Source organism: Bos indicus, chromosome 5 (assembly GCF_029378745.1).
Source record: "Bos indicus isolate NIAB-ARS_2022 breed Sahiwal x Tharparkar chromosome 5, NIAB-ARS_B.indTharparkar_mat_pri_1.0, whole genome shotgun sequence".
NCBI lineage: Eukaryota > Metazoa > Chordata > Mammalia > Artiodactyla > Bovidae > Bos > Bos indicus.
Genome location: NC_091764.1, coordinates 78,602,535 through 78,617,433, shown reverse-complemented (window position 1 = coordinate 78,617,433; position 14,899 = coordinate 78,602,535). Strand labels below are relative to the sequence as shown.

Genomic DNA, 14,899 nt, shown 5'->3' with positions numbered 1-14,899 from the left:
CTGCAGACCCAAACAGAAACAAGTCCTGAGCACTGCTGCCCTGCTGCAGAACTACACACACACTGGAGCTTTGGACAGAAGGTGCGAGGCTGAATGGGGCGAAATCTAGCCAAGCTCTGAGGTCACCAGACAGAAAATCAAAGTCAAGTAGTTGGATAATTACTGGTTAAAAAGATAAGGTAATGAAACAGTGTACGCTAAGGGGGAAAGGAAACCTATCAGATTCTATGAGTGAGTTTGCACAAGTTGGCCATCAAGACTTAGATGTGGTAAAGATATTCTCTATTCTGATTCTACCTCTTTTAAAAAGAAGCAGAATGTCATTTTGTATTGTTTAACAGAGATGTTATCCAGACATCTGTGACGACATGCCACAGTAGATCTTTTGGGAAGAAAGCCTCCATTAAATTGTAGGGACTAGCACTTTAAAAAAAAATTTACACAACATAAAAAGGTAAGAATAAAATCAAAGCAGAAAACATTAAGTAGATCTTACAAAAAGTAAGTGTTACATTGATTTAATAAATCACAACAGTAAAGAGAGAAAAGGAGATAAGGATCATGCTCAAAAGGAACTTAAAAAGCACAGCTGAAGTTGGACAGCTTTTATTAAGAAGAAATATAGAATTTAGCTCAATTAACTAGCTGTTTCAGGAGGACAGGATCTCATCTTTAATGTTTCCTAATTACACTGACATTAGTATCTGTCGCTAAGTTGCTTAGACACCCTTGCTGAGCAGCTGCCAGTATACCTTCATGACAAGGCAGCCAGGCCATCCTACAAGAGGTGCTGGGGCTTAGAAGAAAACAAACACTGCACGGATAAAAAATCTTCTAAGGGTCTGTGTGGTTCATTTCTTACAATTTTGACAGCTGTTTTAAAATTAATGGATTGTATAGCTCCTATGTGTCATTTTACAAAAAGAAAGGGGTAGGAAACTGTCTTAAAGAGACTTTCCACAGTAAGAATTCTACAGTGTCATCAAATTTAAAGCAATATGGTACTGTGTACACACCATACAAGCTCTGTACAGAAAATATGTATGTGTGAGTGTGCTGTTGTGTCCAATACCTCCACCTGTCTGTGGTGCAGTACTGTGTCATGGTTCAGAGCTTGGGGCTCTGGGGTGACACTGGGTATAAATCTTGGCTCTGCCTCTTTCTAGCTGTGTGACCTTTGGAAAGTCTGTTAACTTATCTGTGCCTCTTCTACTTTCTATTTTCTCACCTATACAGTGGGGATATTGCTTGCTCCTTCATGCAGTGGTGGTGGTGAAGTGATAGGAGGGTTAAATGAGATAATACATGGGAAGTGCTAAGTATAGTGCCCAACACACAGCAAATACCCAATAAACAGGAGTCTCATAAAACTTGGAATGGAAGAAACCAACCGGAGAGCTTTGGAAGGGGATGGTTTGGTATAAACCTTTCTAAATTCTTGTTCAACACATGACAAAGATAGGGAAAGTCAAGAACTGGCTTAATACCGTGTTCCAAGGCAAACTAAGATCTGGAATTTGCCATCCTTCCCAATATTCCGGGGTGCAGTATTAATAGCATTTACATAGTGGCAGAAGGTTTTGCAGGATGATTTCTGAATGAGGACATCATCTTCATTATCTAGAATCTGGTCAGTGGTTTCAAAATAAGCAACTGCTCTCTCTGGGGAAGGAAATCAGAGATATTACAATACACATTAATACTTCATATACAAAAAGATGAAACAGTTTATTCTGGAAATACTAAAGATGCTTTGCATTATAGCCATTCCTAAAACCAAAACCATTATTTTATCATTGGTTTCACAATAAATCCTAAAGGCCCATGTTTCCTGGTAGAACCATATGCTCCCAGATATTTATTTTCTAATCTAGACTACACTCTAGATGGTTAGAAAGCTTACTCTCTTTAGAATACCTTCAAAAATGGCAATTGATAGCAACGAAAAAATACACATGGTCTTGTCTGTTAAGACTGGATCCTTCTAGGCGTAAGTAGCAAAGACATGGTAGCCACTGAGGTGGTGCCCTTTGATCCAGTTATAGGATGGCTGGCTAACATTCTGCAGCAAAGTCCTTGAAACAGAACTGCTTCAGTAAATCTGAGGAAGAGTTATTAATACACATATCAGAAGCAGGGCTAGTAAGATTCAGTGCATTCCAAAAGGAAAAAAATACCCCGCTCTAGGGGCCTAGCTCTGTCCACTTTCCTTTCTTTGTCTAAAAGTTCAAATTTGGATAAAACCAACCATTTCATCCAGGTCTTATTTACAAAACATGAAACGATTAATCACCCTGTTAAAGAGACTGTGAATTGTAGAAGAGCTGCATAGCAAAATAAAGAATGCAAAGTTTAGGGAGCTAGAGAACCACAATCTAATTGAACTTTCCTGAAGATGGAAACATTCTATATCTGCAAGGTCCAATTCTATAGCCCCTTGTAGGGCCAGTATGACTAAGGGAGTCAATTTAAAATTTGATTTAAATTAAGTCAATTTAAATAGCCACATGTGACTAGTGGTTACCATACTGGATAGCACAGAACTAGAGTAATCTTTTTAAAACAAATTATATCCTATTCCTCAGCTCCCTGGTAGCTCAGAGTCTGCCTGTAATGCAGGAGACCTGGGTTTGATCCCTGGGTTGGGAAGATCCCCTAGAGAAGGGCGTGGTAACCCACTCGAGTATTCTTGCCTGGAGAATCCAATCCCCATGGACAGAGAAGCCTGGCAGGCTACAGTCCATGGGGTCGCAAAGGAGTCGAACACGACTGAGTAACTAAGCACACCTTAGCGCCAAGTCTTCCAATGGCTTCCCATTCCATTCAGGATAAAGACCAACTGCTTTCAAAGACACAGAAGGCCCTCCACAACCCGGCTCTAGCAATAAAGATCCTCTCTCCAAATACCCACCTCTCTCCCTCATTCTGTTCCAGTCACACTCACCTCCTTGCTGCTCTACAGAAAGCCAAGCACAGCCCCACCCTGCTCTGCAAGGGCACCTGTCTCAGCCTGGGGTGCTCTCTTCCTGGTATTCACAAGGCTCACTTCCTCACATCCTTAAAGTCTTTGCTCAACAGTACCTTATCAACAAGGTCTATAACCTTCCTAATTAAAAGAGTTCTCCCACTCCGTTTCCTTTTGCCTTGCTCCATTTTTGTCTGCATCAATGATGACCTTCCAACGTATCAGATAAATTACATATCTGTTATGATTTTGTGTATTGTTTGCCCTCCTGACCCCACAAGATTGTAAGTTTGTCAACCATAGGAATTTCTGTGTCTTGTTTACTTTTAACTTGAAGTGTATATCTTGAGCATCTAAAATAGTTTAGAATATTGTGAACACACACACAGAGATATTTGTTGACTGAATGAAAAGCACAGACACTGCTTATTTGATATTTACTTTGAAAAACATATACCCTTAACACCAACCCTTATTTGCTCAAATTCTTGGGCTTTTTGAGTTTTCTAAGACACATTTCAATGACCTTACAACAATGCACACCAGCTTTAATTTACCTATGAAGTCCCAGATGAAGACATTCTTGTGAAAGATGCGAGCTGATTTGAAGCCATGGTGGAAAACTTGCTCAAGCGCCGCAACTAAGCCGCTCTCTCCACACAGCAGCACAGTGAGGCTTCCTCTCTGTGGAGAGCAACACAGTGCCAGAGAATGAGCTCCCGCATCGACGTTTAAGAAAACAGCAGAGGAGCAAGTGCTGAGGGTAGCTGTGAAACATGTTTTTGCAGCTATTAATTAACAAGCTTACAAATAAAAATTAAAGCACCTTTTTATTGCCCTATGTATCATGTATAAAAGCAGCTTTAAAATCCTACCACAGTAAGTTTTATAGCCCATCATACCTCTTTTTCAGGTTTGTGAAAATGTTTCACAATGTTGTTCACAGCTTCTCCAATTCCTTCTTGGATCTGTCCTGCATTGGGTTCTAAAAAATAATGAATAATGGCGGAAATTTCAGGCAAGGAAAATAAACCAAGTACTACAGGACATCAACTGTGCCTGCCTGTACAGGAAACACTTCACCAGGGCAGGCTGCCTTGTCAGGGATCCATGGAACTTGCCTTGCCAGTTTGGTCAAGTGAGGCATACTGGCACAAAGGAAAAGGATCTAAGAGACCCCCAAGACTCAAATCCCAGCCTTCCCATTCAAAATCTGTAACTATAGTCACCAATTTTAAGTATGTAATTTGATGAGTTTTGACAGATGTGTAGACATGTAACTACCACTATAATCAAAATACAGAAAATTGCCATCAACCCCCAAAGTTCCGCTGTTCCCCTTTTCAGTCAATTCCCTTCCCCAGCTTGTAACTTTGTAACCCCTGTCAACTACTCATCTGCTTTCCATCATTATTATATTGCCTTTTCTAGAATTTAATAAATAGAATTGTATAATGTCTGCTTTTTCTCACCTGGCACAATACTTTTGATTCATCCATGATGTTAGCTATATCAACAGTATTGCTGAATAGTATCCCACCGACTAGATGTATCACTATCTGCTTATCCACTTACCAGCTGGTGGATATTGCAAGTGTTTCCATTCTGGCTATTATGAATAAAGCTGCTTGGAAAATTTGAGTATGAGTCTTGGTATAGATATATGCATTCATTTCTCTAGGATATATACATCTAGATTGAGAGTTCTGGGTGAAGTGTAGGGTTAGTACATGTATATATCTTTATAAGAAATTGCCAAATGGTTTTTCCTTTTGTATTCCCATTGAAATATATGCGTATTCACTATTGTCTATCCTCTTTTTAGCTATTCTAGTGTATGTGCGGTATTAAGTTTACTTTGGAGGCAGAAAAGAATTATGGATAAAGGGAATCATTTATTAAAGAATAAGGGAGATTGTTAAAGACTGTATCATTCTAATAGTTAATATATCACTATATGCTAACAAACGGATATAGAATAATAGTATCTAAGGAAATTGCTTTGTTAACTAAGGACCTCTTAGGTACCTCTTATTAATAAGGTACCTCCAATAACTCATGATTATTGTCTATGAATTGAAATAAAACCACTTGACTGTCTCTTTAGTTTTCTGTGGCTCCTGTAATAGATGACCACAAATTTAGTAACTTAAAAAAGGGAGAAATTTCTTCTCTCACAATTCCAGAGGGAGAAGTCAGAAATCAGTATCAATGGGTGGAAATCAAGTTGTGGACAGGGCTGTGCTTCCTCAGGAGGCTCAATGGAAGAAGTTGCTCCTTGCCTCTTCAAGCCCAGGTGGCATTCCTTGGCCTGTGCCCACATCATCCAGTCTCTGCCTCCATCTGTCTATTTATTGTCTTCTCCTCTGTGTGTCTAATTTCCTCTATCTTATAACAATACATGTAATTAAATTTAGGGTTCACCTGGATAACCCAGATAATTTCCCTATCTCAAGATCCTTAACTTACTCAATTGAGTAACATTTACATATCCCAGGGATTAAAATTTGATATCCTTGGGAGACTAAAGACCACATTAGTATAAACTAGAAGTTTATTGTGCTATTAAAAATGGCATGTGAACACAATATCCCATCTGTAGAAGTCACTTTTTTATATATTTTGTCACTTCTACAGGAAGTTTGGGGGTGGGGTGGGGAGTGGAATTTTTAGAATTACTCTTAGACAAAGGGGCTTTGGATAACTAGATATGAGAGTACTATAACTGTCCTTATTCTTCCTTGAAGTTTCAGGCAAAATATTATTTATTCATACCTTCAGAGCATAACTGAAATAGAGCAGGTGGTTTTTTATTGGATTTTAACATCTAAATTCTTCAGGCTTTTAATTATTTGTAATTATCCTGCCTTATTTCCCCCCTTTTCTCTCTCCACTCTAAAGTCTTTCTCACAAATTAATTTTCCTCAGCTTTCTTTTTAATCTCCTTACCATAATTCATTTAACACAACAGTTTTTTATGAAATGGCCAAATGATGCCTAAAACATCTAAGACACATTGGAAAATAAAAAAACAACTAATTACTGGTAGTTTTTCCTGTCAGTGATGTGATGCTCAGTCTCCTGGCCACAGTGGGTGATTTCTGCTGGGGTGGAGTCCGACACTGCTTTACTAGATCCTCATCTGCTGCTGATGTCATCAATTCTCCAATGAGAATTCTCTCCAGACTTCCATCATCAATGCCTTTCCCCAGCCACCGCCCACATGGGAACCTAGCAGGACAGAAATAACCTTCAGAATCTCCAATATGTTACTAGCTTTAATCAGAATTTTTAAATGGCATCAAGGGTGAAACCCATCATTTTAGTGGGTGTTCAGCCTGTGGGTGATTTTTTCATTATAAAAAATTGCAAACACTTAAAAAAGAAGACAAAAAAATAGACACCCATGTTCTTATGACTTAGTTATAACATTCTCCCATATGCTTCATTTTTGTTTTTTGTTAAAAGTATTTTAAAGTAAATCACACATCAGGACATTTTACTAATTACTTCAGTGAATCTCTGAAAAATAAAGAAGTCTCTCTTGTATAGCCATAAATTATTATTATCAAATTAAAGTAACTTTTAAATATTTTCTCATACCTCATCTGTATCAAAATTCTGTAGTTAGTGTCAACAAGAGTATCTTCAAACTAGATGTTAATGGGGGAATTAAGTTCCAGGAAAAAAGGGGAGAATGTTCTCAAAGAGGAGTGCTGGCTGCAATCAGGAGTGTCCAAAAGAGCCTTTTGTCTTACTGATATTATTTTTTAAGTTTCTTTTTTTCCTTTTCTTACCAGAGTTTCAATCTTTTTCAACATATTTGTGGACTAAGTGTTAGCAGCAAACACAATCAGTCTTTTTGAGAAGTATTTTGGGGGCAATTTTGTATTTGGAACAAAATAACAGAACTTTGTTATTACATAAACAAGACAACCCAAAAAACTAAAGTAAAATTCAAAAGGTAGTGGGAAAGCTTTAGAATGAAAATAATTCTCAAACTTTTTCTTGTCTAAAAAGTATTAAAAGAAGTCTGAACTCCCAAGGACATTTACTTACCTATATGTATGTCCTGTGATTTCATTTCTGACCATGACACAATCCACTAGCCATTTGGCTAACAGTCCTGAGTTATCGTGACCGATCTGGACAGTCGTCAGCTTCCCCAGATTCTGGCACTGTAGGGACAGGATCATAAGGTACTCAGTTCCCAATCTTTTCCTGCCACCTCTCAGCTTTAGTAGTGGTTCCAAACAATTTACAAGTGCAGAGGACTCTGCATAATGTGTTCTGTTGTGCACTAGAGAAAAATATCCAAATAGATCCCTTCTAATGAGACAGGAAACATAGGAACATTATTAAATGAGAGGGATTACATAATGTCTGAGAGTAGATATGTAAACAGGTGCTTGAAGAACACTTGGGAAGGAACAATGATTTCCAACTGGAGAATCCAGAAACATCACCGTAGATTTTTTTTCCTTTGAAGGATGAGAAGAATTCCAAAAAATGGGAAAGGATGCTATTTAGTTATAGAGAGGTCAGAAAAATAATTATAGACATAAAAAATCACCAAGTTCTTCTGCTTTAATAAATACTAAGGCAGACTGACCTCAAACATCATCTAGAAGTCTCTGAAGCTACTGTTAAAAAAAAAAAAACATAGTTATCAGCATTCTTCCTGACCCTTTGTGGGTAAGTACAAAAGAAAGTGATGATAAAAAAAAAAAAGCGATGATAACAGAAATGGTAAAAATAAATGTCAACAAAATTCTGATGAAAGATCACAGACCCCAACTGACTATGTATAGCTGGGAACCTCAAAGCTATGAGTTCTCAAAGCACTTCACATCTTTGAATCATAGCGATCTAGGTGATGGAGGAGGGCATGTTGAATTAGTTGTGGCAGCAGAGATGGAAAGAAGCAGGCAGATGTGAGAGTCTGGAAACAGCAATGATGGGACTTATAATGCAGTTTATGCTTTATAGCAGTCAAAGAAAAGCCAAGGATTTTAATCTTTTATATACAGATAGCTGTGAGCCCACTGAATAGTGTCAAAATAAGCTCTTGGGCAGTGTCATGACTCTGAGTGGAAACTGCCATTCCTAGACCCCAGGAAGAGAACGTTCAGTTAGTACCATTTCCCTTCGGAAAGGAGAACAGATGTTTGTCTCCTTTCTGCATGCCAGGATCAACCAGCATGTGGGCTCAAAAGTATGGGGCTACTTCACCAGGTAAGACCGGAAAACTGACTATCATAGTGAGAGGTATTTTCGCAAGATCACTTTATAAATATCACCATGTGGTCTAAAGGCCAAAGCATGAAAAGCAGCTCCCGTTCCCTTTGTCCAGGTTCAGGCAGGGTGAATTTACAGTTTGGAAGAGAACCACTGTGGGGAAAGCATTCACCTGAATGTTCTCTACGTGCCAGGTTTTACAACACGCATTGGGAATTATGGAAAAGGACCTGGCAAAGCCCCAGAGTGCACCACTACAAGTAGAAATACACAGCTTAACAATTAAAATAACAATAAGAATGCAAAACAAATTCATGTGTTCCAGACAACTTTTGGAGAAGGCAATGGCACCCCACTCCAGTACTCTTGCCTGGCAAATTCCATGGACGGAGGAGCCTGGTAGACTGCAGTCCATGGGGTCGCTAAGAGTCAGACACGACTGAGCGACTTCACTTTCACTTTTCACTTTCATGCATTGGAGAAGGAAATGGCAACCCACTCCAGTGTTCTTGCCTGGAAAATCCCAGGGATGGGGGAGCCTGATGGGCTGCCATCTATGGGGTCGCACAGAGTCGGACATGACTGAAGCGACTTAGCAGCAGCAGCAGTAGCAGACAACTTTAGGTATATAATCTTCTAAATGATCCTGCATGCTTAATTACCCTTTGTATTATTTGACTCGGGGAAAAATGAAAAACTGAAACTGGCATTGTTGTGTAGAACTATGTATGACACTTTGTGCTAAGAAAGCAATTAGCTGAACCTACTTCAAAAGTCATTTCAAGGAGGTTTTTGGGAATCTGCATTACTCCCGTGTCTCCTAGTTCTCCTGATACACAGATCCAAGGGTTTGACGTGATGATCGCGTTGCTCAGCTTTTTGATGGGAATGATCACTGACCTATATGGAATCACTGAAAGAAAAATGCTGAAATTAATACAAAATAACAATGAAGTTCTCCTGAAGAAAACAAATGTATGTTCAGAATTCTGTTGGCTTTCACAGATAATTTGCTTTTTAATGATCTATCAAGATATAAACTTAAGCAACAGGATGAGATCATAACCTCCTCTAGTCTAGAAAGATGAGGTCTGGTATTAAGCCACAAGTCCCAGTACTTGTACTAGTTTCCATACTTATACATCATTATGTATACATGGCATTGTTGTTGTTCAGTTGCTAAACTCTGTCCGACTCTTTGCAACCCCCATGGACTGCAGCACACCAGGCTCCTCTGTCCTTCACTATTACCTGGAGTTTGCTCAAATTCTTATACATCGAGTCAGTGATAACTATCTAACCATCTCAACCTCTGTCACCCTCTTATCCTTTTGCCCTCAATCCTTCTCAGTACCAGGGTCTTTTTCAATGAGTTGGCTATTCGCATCAGGTGGCCAAAGTATTGGAGCTTCAGCTGCAGCAACAGTCCTTTCAACAAATATTCAGGGTTGATTCCCTTCAGGATTGACTGATTTGATCTCCATGCAGTCCAAGGGACTCTCAAAAGAGTATTTTCCAGCACCACAATTCGAAAGCACCAATTCTTCAGCACTCAGCCTTCTCATGGTCCAACTCTCACACCCATAACATGGCATGCTTATCATCAGCACTACATTTTATAAACAATGTCAGGCATTAGCACCAGAATACCTGAGGACATAGACAGTGACTGTGTAGTATTTTCATTGCTTTGATGTTTTTATTCATTTTGTTCCAAAATGGAGTACAAATGAGCATGGTTACTGGCATGGTTTCATATAAGGAAAGTGGTTGGTGACTACTTGCATAGTATCTGCTTGTTGCTGATTTTCTTGGGCAATGCTTCACAACACTGCACTCCAGAACTTTCTCACCCCAGTGTTACAGTCCTATATGCAAAGCCAGTAATAGACAACAGCACCTCCATTCCAGTTGTAATATGAAGTCTATTAGCTACAACTTGGAAAGGGGGCTCTAGGGCAAGAGATGCCTCAGGGAGAGAATAAGGATGCGGAAAGGAATTTGTGAAATCGTCCCTTTGAAGGCTCTTCAAAGGCAAGCCACTAGATGTCACTGGCCAAACACCATTGTTTGCTCAAATGTGGAACCCACAGTTAGGCATTCCACACACCTCCATTTCCTTTAAAAAATGAGGACGGCTCAGACACATTAGCATATTTTTAGCCCTCAGAGCCATACTTTTTTTTTTTTTTTTTAAAGCAGGGTAGAATCAATATTTTGGTTGGTATTCTCTTCATCCAGTCACAAGAGAACTATTAAAAAGTCCTCTTTGAAAGAACTACATGCAGGATTAAAAACAGTCACTGGACAAGGGGCTCAGATACTGCCTCACAAGAGGGGTTCATGTTTCAGTGTGCTCTTAGATGAGCAAAATGAATGGGATAAATGGCTCATTTCTCTAATTTTACATAGAGGACTTTCTTTCTGTTGGCTGAATAACTCCCCTTTCTGTCCTTTTATTTTGGCTGAAGGAAAGGAAAATGTCAGAGAAAAAGGCCATATTTTCATGGCTTAGTAATCATGAGACTCAAACGATTTTTGAAACTGAAAGCAGAAGAGGTTAGTGCAAGATGTTATTTTAGGTGCCAGAGGCTACTCATTTCTTTCACTAATAGGATTAGAAAAGATGCAGAAAAAGGCTTGTTTAGGGTCAGCAGTTCTGTTGGCTGCAAAGGGCTCACAGATACACAACAATGATTTCATAAAGCAGAAAAAGAGTAGTAGTATTAAACTCAGAATATTTATTTCATGAAGTATTTCAATTCCCTGGTTTTAAGAGTTACATGGATAAAGAGAAATCTGCAGATATGGGGAAGAGCTTAGGAGTCCCTCTGCAATTTCTTTTCTTTCAAAATTGTGTATAACACCTTAGCTTCTAATTAACTAACAGTATCTTGACAGATATTACAGGTTAGTCTAATAACCATTCTAACTCCATTTTCTTTGTCTGCCTCTACCAGAGACTTAGAAGACCAAAACCTACACAACTCTGCCCAGTGAAATACTGGTTATATTTATTGAAATTTCTCAGAAAACTATGTTCTTCTGGCACAGATTCTGACCCCTCTTCCTTGGCACTGCTTCCTTCTTCAGGCTGGAGGGTAAACTGAGAACAGCTATCCTGTGATCATGAGGTGATTAGCACACACTGGCAGCGGTCACAGGGCTTGGGTCTGTGATAGCACTGCAGACTGCCTACTTCAAGACTTCTCACTGTGTAAGAAAAACAAAACTACCGATTTGTTTAAACCACTGTTTTCTGATATTTGCAACTGAAAATAATTCCTAACTGATACAAGTAAAAATTCTCCAAAGTAGGGAAGGGGACCAATGTGACAGAATAAATACTATAATTTAGTTTATCAAAAACACATCTTCAATCAGTATTTCCTCCCTCTTGTTGTTGTTCAGCGGCTAAGCTGTGTCTGACTCTTTTTGACCCCCATGGACCGTAGCATGTCAGGTTTTCCTGTCCTTCACTATCTCCCAGAGTTTGCTCAAATTCATGTCCATTAGCATTCAGAGTCTATTTAACCACCATATTCTCATTTTGCTCTTGACATCAATCTTTCCCAGCATCAGGGTCTTTTTCAATGAGTTGACTCTCCATCAAGTGGACAAAGTATTGGAGCTTCAACTTCAGCATTAGTCCTTGCAGTGAATATTCAAGGCCGATTTCCTTATAGTGACTGGTATGATCTCCTTGCAGTCCAAGGAACTCTCAAGAGTCTTCTTAACACCACAATTTGAAAGCATCAGTTCCTTGGTGCTCAGCCTTCTTTACGGTCCAACTCACACATCTATACATGACTACTGGAAAAACCACAGCTTTGAGTATACGGACCTTTGTCAGCAAAGTGATGTCTCTGCTTTTGAATACGTTGTCTAGGTTTGTCACAGCTCTCCTTCCATGGAGCAAGCACTTTAATTTCATGGCTGTATTCACTGTCCTCAGTGAGGTGATTTTGGACCCAAGAAAATAAAATCTGTCACTGCTTCCACTTTCCCCCCTTCTATTTGCCATGAAGTGATGGGACTAGATGCCATGATTTTAGTTTTTTGAATGTTGAGTTTTATGCCAGCTTCTTCACTCTCCTCTTTCACGTTCATCAAGAGGCTCTTTAGATTAACTTTACTTTCTGCCATTAGAGTGGTATCATCTGCATATCTGAGTTTGTTGATATTTCTCCTGGCAATCTTGATTCCAGCTTACAATTCATCCAGTCAGGCATTAACTGCTATATAAGAAGTTATAGAAGTTACATAAACAGGGTGACAATTTACAACCTTGTCTTACTTCTTTCCTAATTTTAAACCAGTCAGTTGTTCCATGTAAGTTTCTAATTGCTTCTTAAGCCACATACAGGTTTCTCAGGAGACAAGTAAGGTAGTGTGGTATTACCATTTCTTGAAGTATTTTCCACAGTTTGTTGTGATCCACACAAAGGCTTTAGTGTAGTCAATGAAGCAGATTTTTTTTTTTTTTAATTCCCTTGCTTTCTCTATGATCCAGCGGATATTGGCAATTTGATCTCTGGTTCCTCTGCCTTTTCTAAACCCAGCTTGTACATCTAGAAATTCGCAGTTCACGTACTGCTGAAGTCAAGCTTGAAGGGTTTTGAGCATAACCTTACTAGTATTCAAAATGAGTGCAACTGTATGGTAGTTTGAACATTCTTTGGCACTGCTATTCTTTGGGGTTGGAATGAAAATGGACCTTTTCCAGTCCTGTGGCTGCTACAGAATTTTCGAATTTGCTGGCATATTGAATGCAGCACTTTCAAAGCATCATCCTTTAGGATCTGAAATAGCTCAGCTGGAATTCCATCACCTCCACTAGCTTTGTTTGTAGTCACATTTCCTAAGGTCCACTTCACACTCCATGATGTCTGGCTCTAGGTAAGTGACCACACCATCGTGGTTATCTGGGTCATTAAGATCTTCAACATTCAGCAAGATTCTGAAGTCTTTCTGAATCATCAAAGTTTAATGATGTTCAGTTTAGTTCAGTTGCTCAGTCCTGTCCAACTCTTTGCAACCCCATGGACTGCAGCACACCAGGCTTCCCTGGCCATCACCAACTCCTGGAGCTTGCTCAAACTCATGTCCATCGAGTTGGTGATGTCATCCAACCATTTTGTCCTCTGTCGTCCCCTTCTCCTCCTGCCTTCAATCTTTCCCAGCACCAGGGTCTTTTTCAGTGAGTCAGTTCTTCACAACAGGTGGCCAAAGTATTGAGTTTCAGCTTTAGCATCAGTCCTTCAGATGAATATTCAGGACTGATTTCCTTTAGGGTTGACTGGTTTGATCTCCCTGCAGTCCCAGAGACTCTCAAGAGTCTTCACCACAGTTCTAAAGCATCAATTCTTCAGCACTCAGTTTTCTTTATAATTCAATTTTCATATTCACACATGACTACTGGAAAAACCATAGCTTTGACTAGACAGACCTTTGTTGGCAAAGTAATATCTTTGCTTTTTAATATGCTGTCTAGGTTGGTCATAGCTTTTCTTCCAAGGAGCAAGCATCTTTTAATTTCATGGCTGTTCAGTTACATGTTTACTATTATCATATACTGATTCTTTGAATTTATGTGTTTCAGATAAGACACTGCAATGTTTGTTTAATAAAACATTCCTCTTCACATCAACCCCATTTCCTACTGCAGGATGGGTTTTTTGGTAAGCAGACTCTGAGTCAGAAATCAGCATGAAGAATGCTGCTTCTGGGTTCAACATGTGAGGAAGAAAGGGTGGGCTGAGGCAGAAACTGAGCTCTGATGCTGTGAGTCCTCAGCTGATACCACAGTGAGTTCTGGGGCAGCCCAGGGATCAGGCAGGGATCCTGGCTGGCTTTAGTAGGACGGACAGCCTCAGGGATGGTAGTTTTCTTTGGTGAGACATTCCCCAAATAGCCGAGGGTTGTCTTCAGGAGGTGGGGCTGCTGGGCTGTAACCTTTATTGCTAAATGGAGATGGGGTTGGGCAGGGAAGGTTGGGGGAGGGGTGGATGTTACAGTGTCTGTCTCACTGAACTGTGGTATGTCTCACTTTTAAAAATATAAACTCTTATTCCATTAGTCATCCGAGCAGCACTTCACTTAACATTCACTTCTCCAGACTTACTGATAGTGGTGAAGACACTGGTGAAGCAGAAATAGTCCACAGCATTGAGGGAAAGAAGATGGTAAAGAAACTGCTCTCTTTCTTCTTCACAACGGAGAAAAGCATAACGTTTATAAAGCTTCCTAGGAAAGGATAAGACAAACACAAAGTAATAGTATTGTGTATTTTTCTTTATGTCTTCCGCTAAAAAATACTTCCTCTTAGACAAACGATGAGTAGAAACTTCAATCTAGAAAGAACAGACAATTCATAAAAATGAATGTATATACGTTAATATTTTAACCTACTTAGTAATTAAAGAAACAACCTCCTGTGAATTCATTTTGTCCATTAAAGTAATAAAGATTTAAAATTAATGATCAGTGCTGATGGGGGTGTATGTGGGGGGTGGCAGTGAATAACAGAAAGTGTAATCTGAAAATTTCAGAAAAGCAATTTGTTGGTAATATTTAAGTAATTAAAAATAATTATTCTTTGACTTATTAATTTTATTTTAAGGACTCAGTCCTAAGGATATAATACGAAATGGCAAAGATTTACTCACAAATGTCCACTTGAATATTATTTGTAAA

At 39.2% G+C, this 14,899-nt stretch overlaps 1 protein-coding gene across 2 annotated transcripts in view; it reads right to left on the bottom strand.

Annotated features, from left to right (window-relative positions):
* DENND5B (DENN domain containing 5B) overlaps window positions 1-14,899 on the bottom strand; it is a 217,010-nt gene that overhangs the window by 4,974 nt on the left and 197,137 nt on the right. For both annotated transcript variants that reach the window (XM_070789862.1, XM_019961379.2), the window contains 7 exons: window positions 14,328-14,449; window positions 8,971-9,116; window positions 7,025-7,143; window positions 6,009-6,196; window positions 3,868-3,950; window positions 3,523-3,649; window positions 1,488-1,662 (listed from right to left, as the gene is read on the bottom strand). In XM_070789862.1, the coding sequence (XP_070645963.1) occupies window positions 1,488-1,662; window positions 3,523-3,649; window positions 3,868-3,950; window positions 6,009-6,196; window positions 7,025-7,143; window positions 8,971-9,116; window positions 14,328-14,449 (960 nt within the window). The remainder of the gene's footprint in view (window positions 1-1,487; window positions 1,663-3,522; window positions 3,650-3,867; window positions 3,951-6,008; window positions 6,197-7,024; window positions 7,144-8,970; window positions 9,117-14,327; window positions 14,450-14,899) is intronic.